The 23570-nt window shown below is 36.0% G+C and overlaps 3 protein-coding genes across 3 annotated transcripts in view; 2 read left to right on the top strand and 1 right to left on the bottom strand.

Annotated features, from left to right (window-relative positions):
• Positions 1-1562: 1562 nt before the first annotated feature.
• Positions 1563-5126, top strand: LOC136815500 (calumenin-A-like). Its single transcript, XM_067071955.1, has 4 exons — positions 1563-1873; positions 2771-2971; positions 3843-4024; positions 4290-5126. The coding sequence occupies exons 1-4, from the start codon at positions 1649-1651 to the stop codon at positions 4603-4605; spliced, it is 924 nt and encodes a 307-aa protein (XP_066928056.1). The 5' UTR covers positions 1563-1648; the 3' UTR covers positions 4606-5126.
• Positions 5127-5310: 184 nt separating this feature from the next.
• LOC136815499 (glutamine--fructose-6-phosphate aminotransferase [isomerizing] 2-like) lies at positions 5311-7687 on the bottom strand. Its single transcript, XM_067071954.1, has 2 exons — positions 7444-7687; positions 5311-7004 (listed from the first exon to the last, which is right to left on the bottom strand). Exons 1-2 carry the CDS (start codon positions 7631-7633, stop codon positions 5887-5889), a joined length of 1308 nt encoding a protein of 435 aa, XP_066928055.1. The 5' UTR covers positions 7634-7687; the 3' UTR covers positions 5311-5886.
• Positions 7688-20089: 12402 nt separating this feature from the next.
• The window catches only part of LOC136815495 (probable 3',5'-cyclic phosphodiesterase pde-5), a 53576-nt gene continuing 50095 nt past the window's right edge, over positions 20090-23570 (top strand). Inside the window, exon 1 of the mRNA XM_067071948.1 lies at positions 20090-20190. The gene's annotated coding sequence lies outside the window, so the exon portion shown is untranslated. The remainder of the gene's footprint in view (positions 20191-23570) is intronic.

Raw genomic sequence — 23570 nt, 5'->3', positions numbered from 1 at the left:
TTCCTGACTTGAAAACAAAAGAATCGAAATCCCCAGCCATAAAAAATAAAGGTATAACAATCCCCATCGAGTTTCAGTCCGTTATTTTCATCCCCTCTGGCTGAAAAAATCCTACCGGGTCTGTTAGAAAGGGGGTACTTATATCTCAACAACACCCAATCATCATCATATGTGCATCCGCCACGTACCCCTAGAACAATCTCTTCTCAGGCGTGATAACTGAAATAAGTCAAAGGAAGAATAAAAAACTACACGGCTTTTTTATAAGAATATACTTTATAAGAATATTTATGATAAAATTGGCCAAAAAATTAAGAACACGGCAAGAATACCACCATTATTGAATTTGGCAACTGAACCTAAGAATACCATTTTTAGAAAATTTCATTAACTTACAAGCGTTCTTCTAAAAGTTCGTGATCCGATCGTGATCCATTAATTTTTTGATAAATCTTCTTCAGCATAAGGTACAATGAATTTGTTGGAATGATACAAGGTTATCTTTTAATTTTTCTTAGTTAACTAAAAAGAAATAGGAAAAAATAAGACGTCTTCAAAATACAAAACTACAACCCTGTCTCAACCTGGCATCCGGAGAGACTTCAATAAAGTTTGCAGTAGGAATGAAACTTTAGGATATTGTTTTCACTAGGGGACGCTTTTCTGGTCGATTATTCCCATGGGTTGGGAGTTTCCTTATGTCTTTAAAATAATAAAAAGTAATCTTTTTTCTTTTTTATAAAATCTGTTACGTTAGGGGTTTTCTTTCACTTGTGTATTTCATTTTGACCTTTGGGAGTCTTATATGCCTTATATCGAAACTTTGAATTTTCCTAGGAAAGAGCGAGAATTTATTCCTTCTGAGCAAATTCCCTCTTATGCATAAGTTTTGACGCTAGGTTAACAATTGCAACGTGGATTTAGGGATGTGTAATTAATGAGTTGGGCTTGAGTTAAAAACAAGAGGGAAAATTCATAATGTGTGATAAAATCACCAGCTGTAAGGTTATGGTATAGATGTGGAAAATATGATGAAATTTTTAATCCGCTTTTTCTAAGAAAATATACTAAATTAAATTTAAAGGCTAAGGTTTGAAACCAAATTTAAGTTACATTTATAAATGGAAGATTCCTAATGGCAAGGAGCATGTATAATAAAGCTTGAATGACACATATGGCGGCAACCACTACTGCTGGCGATCTTTGTTAAAATGGGTGAAGGATTATTTAGAGATTATTTAAGAGTTTCTTAGAAATAAAAGAGAGTATTAGAAAAAAATGAATTTTGTTATTTGCCACAAGATTGTGATACCAACAGTTGTACAAACAAATCGAAATCTTCTATAAAAGTATGTATTGCTTCTTATCAACCAATCACGATTCAAAACGCGGCATATTTATACACTTGTTCAAATCCAAATTCTTTGATACCCTGCACTCCTCCACAACGAATCGGAAGTTTTTAGGCTAGATGATATCTTTATACACTGAAAAATGGAATCTCTGCAAAGGAGAGTTTAAATGATACTTTAGATATAAGTTTTCAGTTTGTATGATTATTTAAAGAACTTTTATATGAATAGCAAACTGCATTGGAAAAGCAGTATAGATATTAGGGGACATAAAAAGGTCTAGAAATAAAGTAAAAATGAATATTCAACTTGTGTATAATTTGATCATTTTGATGGTTCTGAGGAACACCAGAGCTAAAGTAGAAGAACACAAGATTTCAGATGAAGAACATTTTCACAAGGATGGGAAGCATGACACATCATATGACCATGATGCGTTCTTAGGGAAAGGGCATGGACACGACTTTGATGGTCTAGAACCGCAAGAAGCCAAACGAAGATTGAGAGAAATGCTTAAAAAGGTAAGGAGAGTATAGAGATTACATAGATCAGCAAAATTTCATAGTGATAATCCAAAGAAGTGACAAGCTGGCTGACAACGTTCTTTGAACGTCGATTTAACGTTATATAGATGTTATGAATGTTAAATTGCTGAAACTCTACACATGAGTGTATCACACTTAAAACAGGTCTAAAAATCAGTTCTGAAGCAGATTTTAACCTTTCAAATTTAGTGAAATAGTCATCAGGTGTATTACTTTTCTGGCTAAACAAAGCCCTAATGCCAAAACATATTCGACTAACAAAGCATTTACGAACTTTCCAACAGTTACCAAAAAATGATTTTGTCCGTCTTTGAAGTTATTAAAATGCAGGAGAACGACGTCAACAGAGATCGTCTTGACCTTGAAATGAATGAAAATGGCTGAAATCTAACACAAGTTTAACATAAGTTCATTATGGGTCTTAGATTTACCAGAAAAAAGCGCACATAACCACAAAGGGGGGGGGTTTCACGGGGTACCCGATTCCGTAATTCCGCCAATTTTTTCTCCAATTTCCGTCACACCGTCTTAAATTGAACCAAAATCCCGTCACCGAAAATTCCTTTGAAATTCAATATTTTTGTCGAAAATTCCGCAAATTTTGAAAATCTTTTCCCAATTCCGAAATTCCGCAAATTTTTTTTGCTAAATTCCGTTTTTCCGCACTAAAATTTCCTAATTTTCCGTCTCCGTCAGAGAACCCAATTTCCGTAATTCCGTCTAAATTTTCGCCAAATTCCGCCACTCCGTCCGAAAAAAGGGCCGATTCCGCTCCTCCGCCAACCATGAACCCCCCCCCACAAATGATTTTGTTAGAAGTTGATTGAATAAGAGTGGTGAATTGATAAAAAGTTACCATTTCTTATCTGACAGGTTGACACGGACAAAGATGGATTCATTTCATTCGAAGAGCTTCGTGATTGGGTTGATAAACAAAGGATATCATACATGTGGGAGACACTGGACACAAACATTCGACAAAACGATGATGATCATGATGGCTTGATCACGTGGATCGAATATAAACATTCTCAATTTGGGAAATGGGAAGACGCAGAGACGGAGATAGATGCTGTAAGTAACACTGCTGGATCCCAACACTGTTTAGTCTCCCGAAACTTTCTACAGTCCATTCTCTCTAGTTCGAATCTCTATATTTTGAATAAAATCAAATTAGAAAGAATAAACTGTAACTTGAATGTCTTGTCAGCTCAAAACAGGTTGTCTGGTTGCAGGTTATCAGACATCAAATCTCCATAACTTGAAACTCTATTATAAGTCGAATTCCTCTAAGCCCGAAAAATGTTATCTGGACCCTTCAGACATCAAATCTCCATAATTTGAACAAATTCGCGTTTCTTTAGCCAGTGGCGTGGTGGCAGGGGGGGCCAGGCCCCCCCCCCATCGGAGCCCTTTTGAGAAGGGGCGCCAAAAAATAAGGGACGCCAAGAAGGATTTTTCAGGCGCCCATATCGAAAGATTGACAAATGAAAAAACAAAAATGGCGCTCCTCATCACCTCAAAAACTCAAAATTTTCTAGCTCGCTTCGCTCGCACACTCCCTTTTTTGTGTTCATAATGAGCGTATAGAGAGGGGCGCCAAAAACAAAAAATCTTTAAAAAGGGCGCCGTATTTGCCTTGGCCACCCCAGAGAAATTTTCCCACCACGCCACTGTCTTTAGCCGTTCAAACGTATTTAATGATTCTTTTATAAGACGGCTCATGACTGAAACGTGAATGCAACAGAACAGGCCCGTATCTCACTTCAACAAGACAAAAAGATCAGCTTTCAGTCTTTCAAAGAAATTAGAAGAGATCAGTTCATAGTGAAAGAACTTTTTCGATACGGCACAAAAGCACCGACTCTGAGCCTTAGTATCAACGCCAACCAACTAAGTATTGCATTCAACATTTTCACACATTTGTACCATATTTTTTCCATAGAAATTACAAGCACGTATTAACAAATCAGAGAAGAAATTCAAGCTCGCTGATACAAATGGTGACGGCAAATTAAGTCGCGACGAATTCGCATTTTTCCGACATCCTGAAGAGAGTCGAGATGAGAAATTACAAGACATTGCTGTCGATGAGGTCATTGATGATATGGACCAAAATGGTGACCGGTAGGTGGTTTTTAAACATTGTTTTAAGTGCTCTCAGTGTTGCCAAACAGTGATAATGCATACTTTTTGCTTTTGTGCTTCTAATATAATATAATATAATATATAATAAAAATTTTGGCTGTGAATAAGGTCCTATATATGTTTGGCTCAAATTGTCTCGACCATATATCATAAAAGGGGCAGCCAAGGAATTGCTTCATATATAAGAGCGAGAATAGAGCAAGTTGAATGGAGCACAACATTTGACTTTATTTTTATTTTTCAGGAAAATTGATCAAGAAGAATTTTTGGGTCAATACGTGGACGATGCAAATAATCCCCCTGATTGGGTCCTCGAAGATAGAAAACATTTCCGTGACAAGCTAGACAAAAACAAGAACGGAATGTTGGAGCGAGAAGAAATGAAAGCCTGGGTACTACCCAATCGTGATGACACATTGAAAGAAACAAAACATTTGATTGCAGATGCAGATGATAATGAAGATGGTAGACTGAGCTTCGATGAAGTTGTCGATCATTTTCAAACTTTTGTTGGTAGTACAGCTACTGATCATGGACAGGCTTTAAGAGATGAATTATAGAAATTTTAAACATTAAATTCTACCCTAGAAGTATGATATTTGGTTTCAAGCTTACACATGGGAATCATCTAAGTGTATTCAGCTACACGTTTTTTTTTAATATAAGGAATACGTTTATAAGGAACTCGAGGCTGAAAATGGTCCGAAAACTAAGGAATTGTTAAGGAACTGGTCAGGCTGAGAATAAGAAAACAAGTTCAGGAACAGAGAGTTAAATTTGAACTTGTACACATATTGACGAAACAACATTCAATAAACGTCTTTTTCTGTACTGTAGTTACATCCAATATTAGCAATCAAGTCAATAAGGAACTCGATAAAGAACTTTGAAGCTGAAATTCTCTGGAAAAATAAGGAACTCCAGGCTCGGGACCAAGTTAAGGTTCCTTATTAAAAAAACGTGTATTACGAGTCGTGCTATTACAGAAGAAAAGTATCATACTTCTGGGATATAGACGATAGATAGTTATGTAAAAATGTTAAAATTAATTAATCATGTTATAGAATAATTTTACTCAATGAAAACCTCCTGTAAGGATAGGCATATTTTATTTTTCATTTTCCAAAGTCAGTGTATGCATGATTTCAAAAGAAAGGACTTTTTATAAATATAGTCTGAAAAAATAAAAGTGTTTTGTAAATATCACCACCGGCTTATACCTAAAATTCTGGAAAAAGTTCACTAAGGTTATGAGAATAGTACAATTTTGAACATTCACACATTTGCGTGTGTTGTGATTATATCTTACACATTACAAAATAAATAAAGTATTGTCAAAAAAAATTAAATTGTTTGTTGAGCACTAATAAAAAATATAACTGAAAAAATAATTGTTACCTTATATTGTATGAAGTAAAGCACTACGAAGAAAATTGAATAAATTGAATTAAAAAAACCATATTTGCATCATCCTACCTAACCTAACATTCGACAGCAGACTTAGCCACTGTAAATGAAGAATAGTTTCAATTTTGTTTACTTTTATGCGCTTAATGGCGATCTTAGTTCATAGAGAAAAGTCGATATCCCTATTTTCGTAATCAGATATAGTGAACCTCCGATGAGCATATTGACCATAAGGTAGTCTTAAAAACGACGAAATTTCATTCTTTTCTTATAATTAGCTACACGGAAAGGATAGAAAGTTTCCTTCAGGAAAACAATTTGTTGAATGGATTCCTATGGAATATATTGAAAAAACATTACATGAAAAATATCATTTTTCTAAACAGCTAACACTTGAAAAATTATCAAAAATTCACTAAAAACATGAAGCCAAATTAAGCTTCGGTTAAATTCTTATAAACATTATGCTCGATTACAGTTTTTTGTATACCACCTGGTGAATCTACACTTTTGCCGTGTAACAGGGCTAAATGTAAAGATAACAGTTGAAGAGGGATGACAGCCAGGATACCGGATAAACAATCTACAGTTTTGGGGATGGCGATGGTTACACCGGCGAATTTCTTGATATCTTCATCACCTTCTTCACAAATGACCAATGGTTTACCACCACGTGCTCTCACTTGCTGCACTGCATTCATACATTTATCATAGATGCTATCCCTCATCACAATCATAATAATAGGTTGCTCCTCGTCAATTAAAGCTAACGGACCATGTTTCAATTCACCAGAATGGATTCCTTCAGAATGCATGTTAGCAATCTCGATCAACTTCAAGGAACCTTCAAAACTGGTCGCCTGGTGATAACCACGACCTAACAGAATCAATGAACGCTTATTGGTGACATCTTCAGCAAGCTTTTTGATGTCATCATTCAGCTGTAAGACTTTGGAAATCTTCTCCGGTAAAATTTGCATCTCATCGATAATGCTACAGATGCGATCGTGTTTCGAACGCTTGTCACCTGCCATGAAAATAGCGAACATGACGAGCGAGATGAATTGACATGTGTATGTCTTGGTGCTGGTCACTCCAACTTCAACACCAGCATTGATATTGATCCCACAATGTGTTTCCTCGGACAATCGAGAATTCTCTTCATTGGTAATCCCCACAACCAAGGCATCCCGTTGTTTGCAATACATCAATGCAGACAAAACAGAGGAAGTTTCACCAGACTGACTGATAAAAATACAAACATCATCCCTAAAAACGGGGACCTCTCGATCCAGAAAGTCACTAGCCAACTCCACAAAGACTGGAATCTCCAACAACTCTTCCATAGTTTGACGTGTGCCAACAGCTACATGGTAACTGGAAGCAGCACCGACGCAAATGATTCGCCGGCATCTGTTGATTTCATCTCTGTATCGTTCGATTCCACCTAAATTGACTCGGTGATTCTTGAAATCGACACGTCCACTCATGGCTTGTTTGATGGCCACTGGTTGGTCCATGATCTCTTTCTCCATATACGTACTGTATCTCCCTATGGGTATAAAGAGAAATCAATGAAATACCATTTCAATAAAGTTATAGTGAATATCTATTTGTCGTTACTTGATACTAGCCAATATCATCAGTGTTGCAACCGTCTTGGTAAAACTGGATGGAATGTCTAAAACCCGACCAAGGCTAAGCGGAAATCCATGTTAAAAAGACGGGACAGTTGCAAGATTATATGATACACTGCGAGCCTTACACAGGTGAAGGGCATCTTTCCACTTTAGCGAATGGTTCACTCCATCTTCAAAGCAAAAAAAAAGCAGACCGGAATTTCCTGGGTTCGGGGGCATTTCCCAGGGCAATTTTCCTGTCACCCTTCTTGCCATATCAAATAATAATTGCACCAGATAAAACAGGGATGTAAACGATATATATCCATTCTTAACGATGAAATAGAAATGTCATTATAATAAATAAATCACCTTTTCCAGAGCCATCAGTCGAATCAACACTGGATGTTGAAAGCGAGTTCCTCGTTCGATCGTGGAGACGACTTTTGGATTTGGAATGTGTACCAATGACCTCTAATCCATCGTAGATAGGGCTTGTGACGTCTTTCCACGTGTGCGACACTGATCTAAATTTTGGTGATTCGCTACCGTCTTCAGCCATTTTTTATGTGTTTGTTTATATTTATGTTTGTATATATTGACTGAAAAGACATGATTTGAAATGAATAATAGATCACAACCCTTGCCCTGGTTCTTAGCCTTGTCCGTCGTCCCCTATCCTGCATAAAAACACTGTATAAATCATCTACGGACATCAATATCACTCGAGTTTTTTATCTACAGTACTTCAACTGGTAAAATAGAAAACTAGAAAAATGATAGGATATCAATTTGTTATCTACAGTTTGTTCTACACACCTTTAACACACCTATATACCTGGTACGTGGTAGAAATCGCACCAGCTCGCTTATACCTTTGACTATACGTGTGAGAGGGGTTGGTCAAATTAAAAAATAAGCTTAAAAAAACTGAACAAAACCTGTAAACGTTCAGAAGGAATTTATTAAAAAATACTTATTCAAGAAATAACCCCTAAAAATCATAATTTTATACCTTTATTATACGTTATACCTTTTCGATTCAAAACCTAAAAAATACTATCACTTTCAAGTACTAAAGCAATAAAACAAACTCGTTTTCTAGACTTTAGGGTCAAAAGGTTTCTATCAAAAGCTATGGTAAAAACTATATTGGTTTAGCAGATCGTCTTTCTTATACAAATTTGGATCATAACTTTATACTATCACCTATTTATTTATTTAACTTTGACAATCAGCTAAACTCTAATACATCTTTTCGACCGTAGCCGCTAATTGCCACGCGGGCGGGCACTGTTTTGTCTGTTTATCACCCTAAACTCGTAGCAGTCTTTTTTCCCACATAAATGCAAAAAGGTATAAAAAAAATCGGATATAGTTTAGGGGGATATTTAAGTAATCAAATGGCACGCACCTGAAGTGTTCGTGCGACTTTGTTCGAAAAGGTGTTGTATACGATGCACAAAAAACTAATTCAGATAAAGTAGAAATAAAGCAAAATGGAAGGAACAAATTTTAGTTCATACAAACTAAATCCCGTAACAATAATGGTATTATCATATAACGCATATACTACTGATAACACGCATTATAAACGACTAAAGTCTACATAAATGCAAAAAAGTCCGCGCGACTTTGGTCGAAGATGTGTTATATACGATGCACAAAAAAGCAGAACCAAACAACTATCTCACTGCATAAAAATACGTTGTTTACAGGTCATCAGACATTAGACCATCACTTAGATTTCTTACTGGCGGAAACATTACCGTTAAACAATAAACTGTAAATATTATGTGTATGCAATAGGGTGAGGTGATAACCATAACGATGTTTTGATGCGGAAATGAAAGTTGAACCTACTTGAAGTATCGTCAAAGTTTATCTTAAAATATAACAAAATAACTATAATGTATCTCTACAAGTTTTTTAAATAAGAACAAAGTATATAAAAAACAAGGCTTCGAAGCCAAAAACGTTAGAACAATTTTAGGAATGCAGACTCAAGAAGACGTGCAATTTCAATATCAAGATTTTCAGGCTTTAAACTTAAATCCAAAAAGTTAAGAATAACCAATGGCTCAAAAAAACTTCTAAAAAACAAACGATGAAAAATAAACGACGAGAAATAACGACGATGAGTTTGATGAAACTGACTGAAGCACAAACAGTCATATCAAACTAGTTTTTGAAAATTGATAACCACAAGTCCACAAGAGTAACGAGGAAATAAAAGTAAAACCTACTTGAAAAACCTCTTGTTAAAGTACTGTTAATAATATTAAAACAATCACAGCGTATTAAACCTTGCATAATACCGTGATAAGATGTTTAATAAACTAACACATTATCATCGATTTGCTGTTCTTAAAAAATACTATGATAGAAAGCAAATCAGAGAGGCAGATAAAACCAAACAAAAGATGTGACGAGATAATGATTTGTAAAAGTTTCAATTGTATGGTGTTATACGAGCTATAACTTCAATCTGGTACCAGACGGGAAAATTTTAAATGTTAACAATTGACATCCCTTGAATGGTAGGGGTCTTATTAAGGCCCGGGCAAAAGGCACGATCCAAGGCACGAAAAAAATACTATTCGCCGGTCTAAAAGTTTGGTCCGCCACCACAAGTAAATATTCAAAGTGGCAAAGAAATTTTCATTCGCCAGCCTATCAAAAACAAAGCAAAATCCCTGGGTAGCATCAGATATATTCATCACATTTCCCGCATATTAAACGTTGTCTCATTTGTTGATGCGAAGATATTGAGCTAATCAGGTGTTTACTTTATTTTGAATGGAACGTCATAATTACAATGTGCGACAATCTCTCCCTCTGATAATTAATTGGCCTGCTTTTTTGGAATCTAACGAGGGTGGCCGCCAATCCGCCATCGGAAGAGATGTGAGATGGATGAAAACCTATAATCCTACCTATAATCATACCTGGAAAAAACTTCAGATTGCTCAAAACGAAAGAATCATTGGTCTACAAAAAAACAAACAAACAAACTAACAGATATAGCATCTCCACTTCATAAATAAGAATGACAAAATAAGAATGACAAAACAAATCTATCCACTCCTCGAGCGAGAAAATTTAATGTGGACCTAACAAAGTGCAACGACACATAACACGATGCAAAAGAAAGATGGTACCAGAGAAAAAACCTTGTTACAATTTTCTATACCGACCTTTATATACACCACAACAAAAAGGAAACAATTTCCGGTCAATCGTTTTAACAAACAAAACAAAAAAAGTATTTCCTTTCTCCAATATAATCACTATTCCCTTAACTACTTAAAAGACAACAATTTGAGGGACGGAAAACTAAGAAACAGTAGCTAGTCTACTTATTTTAATTCCATAAAAGACACTAAATATCACTACAGAAAATTTTAAATTTGATGTGAATATTATTTGCAATGGGTTACTGCTTGAGCTAATTTTAGCTGCCAAACTACATGTGTTGTCCCAAACGCAGTGTATTTTATAAAACGTATTTTTGTTCCTTTCTAATTAATTGTAGAAGAAATTACAATAATAGAGAGCAATTAGAAACTTTGCTTGTAATACTTGGCCACGTATGAAATTATTTCAATTTACCAAACTATTCCACTGCAATTTAACAAAAGCTTAATTGCCTCTCAATAATTCGATTTCCAAGGGGCTAAGGCTTTTTTTCAAATTTGAGAAAGATTCGAATTACAGAAATATTTGGATGACAGAGTTTTGATTTAGAGAGGGTTGACTGTATATTGCAAAAGTCTACAAAATATTAAGTCAGAATCCCTACCAGGTCGGGCTTCTTTACTTTTATTGTCATTATGGTCATAAAACCCAGCAAAAATTGTGTGAAATCACATAATATATAAGAACTTGTAACTTTTAAACAACTTATCCAAAATATACCTCAAATTTTCATAGGTTTTATTTTGAAAATTAGCAAAATTGATGACGACAACACAAAATTTAGTCGATTTTACTCATCTTCAGCATAAAGTTAAGATTTAAAATTTATAATATGATTAAAACAGACAAAGATTTTTATTACCATTGCGACAAACAAAACAGAATTGAATAATCTTTTCCAGCTCACTTTCAATTAATATATTTTTCTGAAGTGCCGTTTTTCACTGGTTAGCTGAGAGGTGTCATTTTTATTTAAAGAGTTCATAATCATGGTTGGGAACTGTCCTAAATTTAGTACAAAAAGCACTACTTCATTTTTTATTGCTATGGTACAATTACACATTATGCATGTTTTTTGAGATTTGGGAGATTAGAAGGCTTTAAAATTTTACAAAGTGTAGCTCAGCAAATGCTTTGGCAAATGCTTTGGCAATGCTTCAGTTTTTTCAAGATATGAGCCTGGAAAAAGCTTATAAATGGTAAATGGTAAAACAACTCTAAGTTTGGGATACTGCAGAGAGTCTGCAGGTTTGGAATATAACAAAGCTAAAAGTCTCAGCTATACAGGCATAAAACTCTTAATGCTTATTGATGATGATTGATATTCTAATTGGAAGAAAGGTCCCCAAGGTTGTGGTTATAGGAATTCTGAGCAAAGTAATATAGGTATCTTTAGGTCTGAGCGATCCCAGAAATAAGCCCCTAAAGTTTACGCAAAATTAGACTCAAAACAAAAGAATTTTGTCACATTACGCTTATCATACAGATTTTTTGATAACAACAAAAGCAATCCATTAACCGAAACAAAAACCTGTATTCCCATTGTTTTCAAAAAGCTGTTTTTTTATCTCATTTCTGATGATAGGTAAAGAAAGTTATAATTTGAAAAATTATGTTAAATTATTACTTCATCTTCATCATGTAAGACATCATCAATTTTTGGCAATTTTTCTAAAGAGTTGTCTCCAATCTTTCAAGATTTACAAATAGAATCTAATTATCTCTAGGTTCAACTCTATAAATAATATAATTTCGCTACCTTATTTTTAAAGAAGCCTTAGTCATGTGGATTTTTAAGGGGCCAAAGTCCATGTTTTTGTGATTTTGAGAGAATTAAAACTTTTTCTTTCATTTGAAAGGCATTTTTGATTGCTAAGTCTCAAAGTAAATATTTTCTAAAAGCCAAAGCTACAACTTGATAATTCAATAGAAAAATACAAAAGAAATTAGATAATTTTCACCATTTTACAACTCATTTTAATTTACCTTTTTAAAGTTCGTGTTGGTTTTTATCAAACCTTCAAAACTGAGATTTTGAGTCTTTTGACCTCAAAACCTTTGTGTCAGATATCAATGAGCCAGAAACTCAGGAATTTTCATAAAAATGGACTTTAGAATTGGAGGGGATACCTGGGTTTAAAATTAGGTAGTGCTAGTGGTTTTAGCTTTTTTTAATTTCCAAGCAGATTCTGATTACTCCATGCTGACACGTATTCACTCTAAAGGCCATGGCTCAGTAAGAGAGTCTGCCCAGGTTGGCACACCCCTTTGATATTCTTCATCAAGATTTGGCATGAAAATTAAATGATCTCTTAAAGCACAATGATTGGCTAAAGCAAAACAATCACACTAAAATCCTAAGCCAATCACAAACAAAAACTTTACAACCCAGTCACTTCCCCTTTTTCAAGTGGAAAGTAACACGGTTTTGATTATTTTTGCTGAACAACTAGGTTTAGATTGTCACCACATTTGCCATCCCTTTCAAACAGAGTCTGGTATGTCAAGAATGGATGGTCTGCTATATAAAATGCTTTTTATAGCCACGGATCATCAGTGAACAGTATTCAATTATCATTATTCCTTTATTTTATTTTCTGGAACTTGCAAAATAATGGAAAAATAGAATTAAGTTGTATTTTTTTACTGCTCTATTCACATGCTGAATTTGAAAGATCTTCTATGGAGCTCTTTTTTTGCAAACTTCAAAAAACTGAATTTTGTCCTGCATTTGCTGGAACTTTAGCTAAAGTGCTTACATGCAGCATCCGGCACAAAGTCCAAATAGCTATGTGTTTTCTGTAAATTTTGTTTCAATAATCAGACGCTCTTCCAACGTGGACCTTTTGCTAGCCTTGATGCCATTTTGCCATGAATCAATGATAAATTTGCATGGGAAACATTACGTAATGACTCCAAAAACATTACATAATGTTGGCCATGAAATAACCTAATAGCTGATCTTTATCTTTTTTTGAGGGCTTAAAATATTTATCTTTATTGAACTAACTGTTAACATTGTTCTTCTAGTCGAATAATTAAATAAAGAAGTGATCCTGTTGGTTGATGTCCAACTATTGAGTGAGTAACAACCAATTTACATGGTAGCAGCATTCGGTGGTTTTGCAGTAAAGATATTATTGGTTGGTTACTAAAGTGTGATAAAGTTTATGAACTTTGGTTGTTATAAAAGTATAAACTAAAGTGGTTAATTGTTGAAAATGGCAGGTGTTGTTTCGATAGGGCAAAAGTATGGATTGCCCCCGTTCTCCGAAGATGGAGACTTTGAACATTGGTTACATGAAATTGAAATGTGGCAGTTAGTAACCGATTTAGCTAAAACAAAACAAGGACCTGTGTTGTATCTCAGTTTATCCCCGAAGGTTCGCCAAGCATGTGCAACATTAACGAAAGAACAGCTAAACGTCGTAGAGGGTTTAGATGTGCTTATAACCAAATTGAGAGAACTCTAGATCAGGCAATGTTTACTACATACGAACAATTCGAAACGTTTCAAAGCGATACGAGTATGAATATCACAGAATATATCAATCAGTTTGAACAACTCAATCATAAACTGAAAACTTATAAGATTGAGTTACCATCGCCAGTACTAGCTTATCAATTGTTGAAAAGTGCTTATTTACCAAAAAGTAAACGTGATTTAGCCAGAGCATCTATTGCAAAACTGAAGTATGATGACATGAAACGGCAGATTAAAGCTATTTACGATTCGTGTACGACATATGTATAAAGTCACTTCAGATTGTTTCATGTTTGATGATAAAACGACTGAAGATACATCAGATATTTTAGTGGAAAATGAACAAGCATATTATTCTCGTAAAAATTATTCTGCTAATCGAGGACGAAATTTTCGAGTTAATCGATATCGTGGACGTGGAGGAGCTAACTATCGAGGATCCCGTCAAGAGGACATCGCGCTCCTCAAGCACAGTCATCAACTCGTTATAGAAACTGTCCAGATGAAAATGGTAACCATACTCGTTGTAAAATTTGTGGTTCAATCTATCATTACTACCGTGACTGTCCGGATACAGATAAAAAGGACCTATCATTACAACATTTGAAAATCCAGTTACTTACGCAAGAAAGTGGAGTCGAGTTATGTTTTCTTGAGCAGATGGTATCAGAAACATTAAGTTGTGCAGTTATTGATCCAGGGTGCCCTTCAAATGTATGCGGAAAGAATTGGTTAAATTGCCATCTCGATTCGTTACCAAATCGCGAAGACGTAACAGAAACAAAAAGTAAGAAGTCGTATCAATTCAGTCCTAGTCAAGTTTATCAACCATTGAAGAAAGTAAACATTCCTATTAACATCGGTGGAAAACCAGGGCATATCCTTACAGATGTAGTCGACTGTGAGGTACCTCTCTTACTTTCCAAGCATAGTATAAAGGAAGCCGGTGGACAACTTGATTTTGTTAAAGAGACGATAACTCTTTTCGGTACAGAGATAAAACTTCAACACACTTCAAGCGGACATTGTATTCCTATTTCGCCAAAGCAGATTCTTGTCAATCGTAATATCGCACCTGAAGCACCAATTGAGTTATATCTTACAATAAATGATTTAAAAACACAAAGTCGAAAGAGGAGAAAAAGTCTATTGCTGTTAAGCTGCATAAACAGTTTGGACATCCTGTTGATTCCGCAAAACTGAAAACTATTACAAAAGATGCAGAAGTCAAAGATGACGAGTTATTGGGACTTATCGATCAAGTTACAGAGGATTGTGACGTTTGTACCCGTTACCGAAAAGCCAGAGCCAGACCTGTTGTATCGTGATCGCTTTCCAAAGAATTTAATGGTTGCCTTGCAATGGATTTAAAGTTCATCACAATTAACGATAAAAAGTACATTGTTTTTCATATTATCGATTTGTTTACTCGCTACTCTGTGGCGTCCATCATCAAATCTAAACACAAGGAGGTGATAGTTGACGAAATCTTGAAACACTGGGGTGCTATTTTCGGTTCACCACAATCAATCTTTGCTGACAATGATGGAGGAGAGTTTAACAATGAACTGCTTCGTGGCGTAGCAGAACTTTTAGATGTATCGATAGTTTCAACAGCTGCTGAATCACCATGGTCAAATGGGGTAGTCAAAAGACATAATGCCACTCTAGGAAACATGATCCACTGATCCACAAAATTGTTGCTGATACTCAGTGCTCCATACAGAATGCACTTGTTTGGGCTGTAAGTGCGAAAAATGCTTTTACCAACAACTTGGGATACAGTCCTAATCAACTAGTCTTCGGCCGTAACCCAAATCTTCCATCCACGTTAACATCCCAGTTATATACCAGCCCTTCGAACGAAAACGTCAAGTGAATTTGTTGCTGAACATTTGAATGCTCTTCACTCTGCTAGAAGGGCATTTACCCAAGCTGAATCCAGTAAAAGAATCAAGACAGCATTATCACGTCAAACACGAACAATCAACGAGCAAAGAGTTAATAATGGAGATACAGTCTATTACAAACGAAATTCAGACAAGGACTGGCATGGTCCAGGTACCATTATCAGAATTGACGGAAAAGTTGTTGTTGTGCGTCACGGAGGAAGTGTTCTAAGAGTAAGTCCATGCCATTTGACGAAAGCAAATAAGGAAAAGTCGGGATCATTACCAAAGGAGATACTTATCGTACCAGATGAAGATGAACAACCACAAGTACCCATTCCAGAGCTATTAGACATCGATATTGTTAGTAATGAAACAGTTATGATTTTAGTTGAAAACCCGATCGCAGAACCTAAGCTTACTAAACCCGAAAAAAAGATACCAGAGATCCAAACAGTTGAAACGACGCATCCGGTGGGAGATAAGAAAAAGACTGATCGTAGAAATAAAAGTAACACTCAACAAATTCCAATAATGAAGAAAAGTTTATCGCTGTTAATCGTGCTAGAAAAGCTAATGGCAAGAATAAACATTGGTTTAATGTTAAAAATTTAGTGTCGGGTGTTATTAAGTGCGTTGATTTTGAAAATATTCAATGGCAGCCAGTTGAAGAAGAAGTCCTTTACACAACCCTCAAGTATTAGCAGCTAAACAAAAAGAACTAGAGAAATGGACCGAGTACAATGTCTATGAAGAGGTTGACAATGAAGATGGGTTATTACCGAGAAATCTGACAAGGACACCAACACCATGAAAGCAAGGTTAGTCGCTCGTGGTTTTGAGGAAATCAATACTGAAGTTTGTACTGATTCCCCAACTATCTGTAAGGAAAACCTTTGTCTCGTATCAACAATTGCCGTGAGCAATTCGTGGCAAATACATTCTATGGACATTAAAGCTGCTTTTCTGCAAGGGTGTCCAATTAATCGCGAAGTATTCATTCAACCGCCAAGAGAGGCGGATACCTCAAAACTTTGGAAATTGAAACGTACTGTTTACGGTTTAAATGATGCCCCTCGCTCATGGTATCTTAAAGCTGCTGAGGAACTAGTTAAAGCTGGTGCCACAAGAAGCAAATATGACCAAGCGTTATTCTTTTGGAGAAACAAAGGAAAGCTTCAAGGTGTTTTATGTTGTCATGTCGACGATTTCTTCTATGCTGGAACACGCCTATTCCATGAGAAAATTGTATCACATGTACAGAAATCATTTGATTTAAGCAAAGAAACGTTTTCAACTTTCCAGTACCTAGGATTGGATATCAACCAGACAGGAGAACTTGTAGCAATGCATCAAAATGACTACATTAAAGACACTTCAACCTATTGAATTGAAAGATACATCAAAACATAATCTTTCTCAAGAGGAAAAGTTACAACTGAAAGCTTTAATTGGACAAATACAATGAGTGTCAAAACAAACACGCCCTGATTTAGCTTTTGCGTCGTGTGTTTTTAAGTAATCGTGTTAAAGATGGTACAACAGATGTCATACGGTTAGCGAACAAGTATCTTTGAAAGCTTCAAAATTCAACTGCTCAGATCCACTTACCTAATATTGGTGATGTTAAAAAGTCAAGGTTGTATGCTTATAGTGACGCATCAAACGCCAATCTTCCAGGATTTAAGTCTCAAGGAGGTTTCATTATCCTGATTAAAGGTGAAAATGGAAACTCTGCGCCAATTGTCTGGACTTCAAAGAAAGTAAAACGTGTTGTGAAAAGTCCACTTGCTGCCGAGACTCTTGCACTACAGGAGGCAGTAGAACATGCAGCATTAATTAAAGCACTACTCTGTGAGATTTATGATTCAGAAGAATCAACATTTCCGACTGTTTGTATAACAGACAGTAAATCATTGAGAGACACTACTCACACATCTACAGTTGTTGAAGATAAAGGTCTTATGATTGACCTTTGCTGTTTACGAGAAATGATTCAAGGCAAACTCATTACGATTGAATGGGTTCCTGCCTCAAAACAACTGGCAGATTGCTTAACAAAATCTACAGTATCTGCTTCCTTATCGATGAAGGTTTTGGCTGGTGAAGCTGGCCTTCGCAAGTCAATAAGAAGACCCACCAAATGTACTTAGTGTAAATATTGTTGGTATTGAACATTAAACTTCTGTTGACATTATGTTTTTGATAAAGAAACACTTCTGAGATTTCTATTTCTATTTGGTTGAGTTGCAGGAGGCTTTAGAGGCCTATTCTCGCAACTGTCAGCACCTTGAACTGACTACCCAATTCCCCTCACATGGCATGGGTTGACCCGGGCGAAGGAACGTTCACTTGCCAAGTGAACTGCCGTGAGTGGGAATCAGTTGACGTCAAATACAAAACTGGACGGTTGTCGTCTGAAAAATGCACAAAGATGGCGGAAAAAATTCAAGAAAATAATCAAAAATCACCATCAATAAACGACTTTTGCAGCCCGTCAAAGTGCATCATAAATGAAGGAAACGCACTAAAAGATACCCTACAATGCAGGAAGTGCCACCGTTTAGTCCATTATCTTTGTACAGAACTGCCACTTTACCAGATCCAGATATGCTTGTCATACAAATCAAGAAGTTTCCAGTGTCAAAACTGTACCAAAATCGCACCACAGGTAATGGAAAGGTATAATTCAAATGAAACATCAAAAATTGAAGGATTCAAAAACGAAATCAAAGCTTGTGCGAATATAATGAAAAGGCAGGATGAAGAAATAAACCATTTGAAAGCACAAGACGTCAATGTTATGGTCAACAAAATGAAAGAAACTATCGACACCAGAATAACCACGCTTGAAAAGAAGATTGAAAGCATCATCGAAAAGAAAGAAGAGAAAAGACCACCAATGAGCTACGCTAAAATCACATCCAAACACATCGAGAAAAACATTGGAGATGCGATTCGAAAAGAAAAACAGGAGGAGCAGCTGATTCGATCTACAGCATGCAACCTAATTTTTCATGGGATACTGAAGAAGAAACAAAAATCGAGGACGAAGAATTTATCCATGACAAAATTATTGGTCAGCGGCTCCATCTGAGGAATATAAAGATTACTGAGACGCAGCGGATCGGGAAATTTACGAAAGAAAGAGAAGATAAAGCGAGATACCGACCAATTAAAGTCACATTTACGAACGAACGAAGAGGACAAGAACAAAGTGTTGCAAGCAATAACAAAAGAAAAAGGCTTTCCTTACCGAGTGACAGAGGATTTGACCAAAAATGAAAGAAAGATAATTAAAGAATGGTGTAAGGAAGTCATGAAAAAAAATGAATGCTAAAATCAAGGAAGACAACACAAAATGGAAAGTCCGGGGGAGCCCGCGAAAAAAACTCTATTTCAAAAAGATCATTGTAAAAAGTACGAGCAGTTTATAGAGGCCCATGTGTCTTCAGGGTGGCCTGCAAACCTGTAAAGCTTTATTATTAGAACCCTGGCCCCTGCACAGAAGCCAAGGTCGACTACCACTATACCACGGCACGATTGATTTGGTCTCAGATTCAAGACACACACACTTATGTTATGTTGTATATTACGTTATGTTACAACACGATGTAGGGGGGGTTTCAGGGGGTACCCGATTCAACCCCAGACGGTGTCAATCGAACAACTTCGAAAAAAAATTGCAATCGAACCAATCGAACGTAATCGAACGCGATAGAATAATTGCGATTCGATTGTTGAACGTAATTGAATCTCAATCGAACGGCTGATTCCTGGGTAGTATTCGATTGTGTTTGATTGCGTTTGAGTAAGATTAGATTGGTTCAATTAATAGTTGACTACCTATGTTCCATTGCCATTGGTCTCCATTGTTAGTTTTCGATTACGATTATGTTCGATGAGTGAAATCTAAATCAATCGAACGTACTCGAACATAATCGAGTACAATCAAACGTAATTGAAGCAATCGAACTGCTAATTCAGGGTAATATTTGATTGCGTTTGACAATCGAATCGCAATTATTTGATTGTGTTCAATATAGCGTTCAATTTGATTCGGCATTCACATCAATTCGTTCAATTGACACCGTCTGGTCAGCCTGAAAAATCAATCTAAATTTATGAAGACGGCCCAATCTCTAGCTCAAGGTACCAGAAAACAAAAGTGCTTAGAAAAATTTCCAAGCGAAAACGCATCACCTGCATAATTTTCATACAGACGTTGGATTGCACAGACCTTCAGTGTCAGTCTGCAGTCTTTAAAACTCCAGTCCGTCCTCGATAGTCTCGCTTTGAGTAGTTTTGGACAATTATTTCAAGTTTCGCAAGAATACAAATACGATTTAATTTGAATGCGTTCTAAAATGCCAATCAAAATAAATCTTCTTTGGTTTATTTTGGTCGAAATTCTAATAGCTATACACTCAAACCTCATAACAATTTTACACGCGGAAGAAGCATGATCAAATTTTCTTCGAAAGAAGTTTTGTTATTTTGGTTCAAAGCTTTGCTGTCAATCTGCCTGTTAAACGTAATACGTATAAGGTATATATTACAAATTATTACTTTCATAAAGCAATGAGTAACTTGCTGGCTGTAGTACCTAGGATATAGCATGGAAACAAGTCATATATATAGGCGCTATGGTCAGACCTTGGTTGCTTACTACACAGGAAACAATGGGCCATTCCAAAAAAAAAAAATTACCCCCTAATGGATGACATCAATTTTTGAAATAAATTTTGGCACGGAATTTCAGGCAAACTTTAAAGAGAAGGTATCGGAATTCCATGAATTTTACTTAATTTTGCATTACAGTATTGGAATTCCATGATTTTTTTAGGTTACAGTAACGGAATTCCACTGTTTTGATAGGTATAGTCAGGCAGCTGAGGTCACATAAAAAAGTGCAGTAGCTACAAAGTTTGCGAACAAACTTTAAACAGTTGTTTTCAATAGATACGACCTTTCTGAACACAAAATCATCAACCGGACAGTTTGAAAATAATTACCGGACGCGTCCGAAAATATTTTTGTATTTGATGACGTCACAAGCAAAATGAAAATTTTTATGAAAAAAGGCATAGACATATTATATACCAATCGACGCGTTTTTTGACGTAGATTAAGAAAAAGGTCAGTAACTATGTCTGAAAATTTGATAATAAAAAGTTACAAGCTTCCGAAGTTTTGATGACGTCATATTTACACTTTCTTTAGGATCGATTTTCTCGAGTTAGGTTGAGAAATCATATATATCCACTTAAAAGTCTTCTATATCGATTTTTGAGAGCTTTCGAATGGCGGTCTTAGATTTCAATTTTGACAAGTTTGAATTTTTGATTTTTTTTTCGTCTCGGACAGGTAAAATTGACGTTACGGACATAAAGGAAAAGCGTTCTAACTTTTTATAGCAAAATTTTCAGATATGGTTACTGACCATTTTCTTAATCTACGTTAAAAAACGCTTCGATCGGTATATAATATGTCTATGTTGGTTCTCAAAATTTTTTCAGTTAGCCTATGGGCACGCATGACGTCATCAGGTACTAAAATATTACCGGACACGTCCGGTAAGTAATTTCAACAACTCCGGTTGATGGTTTCTAGATATTTAGGTTGTATATTTTCAATTAAAAGTGGTTTGGGATTGTTCGCACCCCGTCCAATTTTTTTGTGACCTCAGCTGCCTGTCTAGTATTTTGTAAATTTGTTACGGAAATTCCGGACTTTCTTGAAAGCAATTTGCTATGGAAATTCCATGTCGTCCGTTGGGGGTAACGAATAAAAACTGGAATGGCCCAATAATTACAAGGTCTCAAAAGAAGGTTGTCTAATGCTCATTCCGACATTTTAAATTTTCCGGGGGTTTTGTTGTTTGGAATTGCTTAGGTCAGGATTGCTAGTAACGGCTTGTCACTAGCTTGTTTCTAGATAATATTTGTGAGAATAGGTTTTGTAACCTCCTGTAAATTATCGAATAGAAACACTGTGCCGGGTGCATACTCGGCGCCTTGGGCCCCGCAGGGTTGCTAGTAACGGCTCGAATTTCAGTCAGGTTAAAAAAGGGGTACTGCTACCCATATTATAATAACATTACCCCCGTCTTTTTTGTCATTCTATAAGTATTTCCAAATTTTGTGTTCTGCTGTCCGAGTGTGGCTCAACGCAACGGATAGCGCACTGGGTTTCTGATCAGAAACTCTTTCATTTGGTGGGTTCGAACCCCGGTCGGGTCGATATTTCAAGGTAAGCTAAAACACTTTAGAATAGTCAGAAAACATAATAAATAAGCTAGAAAAGTATTTAATTAGAAATTACATTCCAAAGCAACATCCTTCATATTCACTTACAATGTCTGAAATTATTGTCCTTCCGTGACACTTTCACCTTGTCGTTCCGTGACGGATTAAAAATATCTTGTTATTTTTAAAAATCTTGGACTTCAATGGGTCTAATCCATTGCAGGAGAGTGTCCTACGAGGTTTAGAACCATTGGGAACCAGCTCAACCCTGTATGGAGCTCAGAATAAGCTTAACTAAGGCTAAAGTACAGCGTTGTAAGCTTACAGCGTAAGCCAAGGCGGCTCTGGAGGCCTAAAAACCGGTTTTCTGGAAAAACTACTGTTCCCAGCCGGTTCTAAACCCTCAAAATCGCTTCAGCACCATGGGAATATGCTAATTAGAGCCTTTGGAAGTAGCTCACTCGCTTGCAAGGTCGCGTTTTTATGTTTTTTGCTTAAAAAATATAATCTTTCCTGTAAAATTTCCTACCATTATGGTTGAACAATAAAAATACAGTTCCAAGGTTTTGAAATGAACTGAATAGTAAAAATGGCTATGATTCATGATATGATGTGTCACTCCACTAGTTTCAGTCAACATTTCTTACGCTACTGCTGATTTTGAAAAATAGGAATTTTTTCCTTCCTTGACGGTGTCCTTTCGTGACACTGACCTTTCTCAGTTGCAAAGGCCTGTAGCCATTGAAATTAATTTTTTTGACTCAGTTCTTTTTTCAATAACAAGCAGATAGACATAAGTTTCTTCTGGTGGTATTTTGGTTTTAAAATTATCTTTAAATTCACAGGAATCTGAATCAGCATACTTTTGTCTTTTTTAATGTCTTTGCTGCGTTCCTTCCGTGACAGAACCTTCAAAGTTCAATTATTCAACGAGGAAAAACTTTTATGAAATTTATTTTGGTTTGGAAGTAGTAGTACTATGAAGGCTTTAATTCAGGACTAATACTATTTTCATTAAGTTTACCATTTTTCAAAAATAGACCAAAAAAGGCTCTGATTTCCTTCCGTGACAGAAAGGGGACTTTTCAATTTGGCCCACTAGAGGGTATAGTACCAAATTTCAGACACACTGAAGGAGACGGCACTGTAAAAGGCGGTGTCTCGTCTTCAACTACAAGCCGTCATGGTCGAAAATGCCAACTAAGAACAATCGAATGAAGTAGCTTTCGCAAATTTATTTGTGAGAGCTTAGCTGTACAAGGTCCAAAACTCTTCAACAATATTCCCTCTGACATACGAAATATCACTGGCTGTTCAAAAGATTCATCTGTGCTCTATACCCGACGCATCTCACACTACGTCGCGACAAACAAGAGATTGGCTGAATCAAATGCTCTTTTCGATCAAATTATGTTCAAATTTACGTGTTGGGCTCAACGAGCTGGACAGATGAATATCATCAAATCAAACTGAAATATAATATAAATATAAATATAATATAAGCATTACACGAAGTTACAGTAGGTATGTTGGCAATGAAAATCTTAAAACGCCGGATTGAAAGTAAAATCTATCGCTATTTAAAAAAATGTATATAGTCCTCCAAAACAAAGGAACCGCTAGATGCAATCCGTTGTAATGATAACAGCATGTTCTTTGCGGGTTTTGGATGGGAAATAA

This window comes from Clytia hemisphaerica, unplaced genomic scaffold (assembly GCF_902728285.1).
Source record: "Clytia hemisphaerica strain Z4C2 unplaced genomic scaffold, Clytia hemisphaerica genome assembly, whole genome shotgun sequence".
Taxonomy (NCBI): domain Eukaryota; kingdom Metazoa; phylum Cnidaria; class Hydrozoa; order Leptothecata; family Clytiidae; genus Clytia; species Clytia hemisphaerica.
Note: the sequence above shows the minus strand (reverse complement) of the source record. Positions and strands in the feature narration are given on the sequence as shown.

What these genes read in the sequence shown, in the direction of transcription:
- LOC136815499 (XM_067071954.1), bottom strand. Translation starts at nt 7,633, where the DNA reads ATGGCTGAAGACGGTAGCGAATCACCAAAATTTAGATCAGTGTCGCAC. An exon ending in GACTGATGGCTCTGGAAAAG is followed by an intron (nt 7,005 to 7,443) that starts GTGATTTATTTA and finishes TTATACCCATAG; the next exon opens with GGAGATACAGTACGTATATG.
- LOC136815500 (XM_067071955.1), top strand. Translation starts at nt 1,649, where the DNA reads ATGAATATTCAACTTGTGTATAATTTGATCATTTTGATGGTTCTGAGG. An exon ending in TGAGAGAAATGCTTAAAAAG is followed by an intron (nt 1,874 to 2,770) that starts GTAAGGAGAGTA and finishes CTTATCTGACAG; the next exon opens with GTTGACACGGACAAAGATGG. An exon ending in ATGGACCAAAATGGTGACCG is followed by an intron (nt 4,025 to 4,289) that starts GTAGGTGGTTTT and finishes TTTATTTTTCAG; the next exon opens with GAAAATTGATCAAGAAGAAT.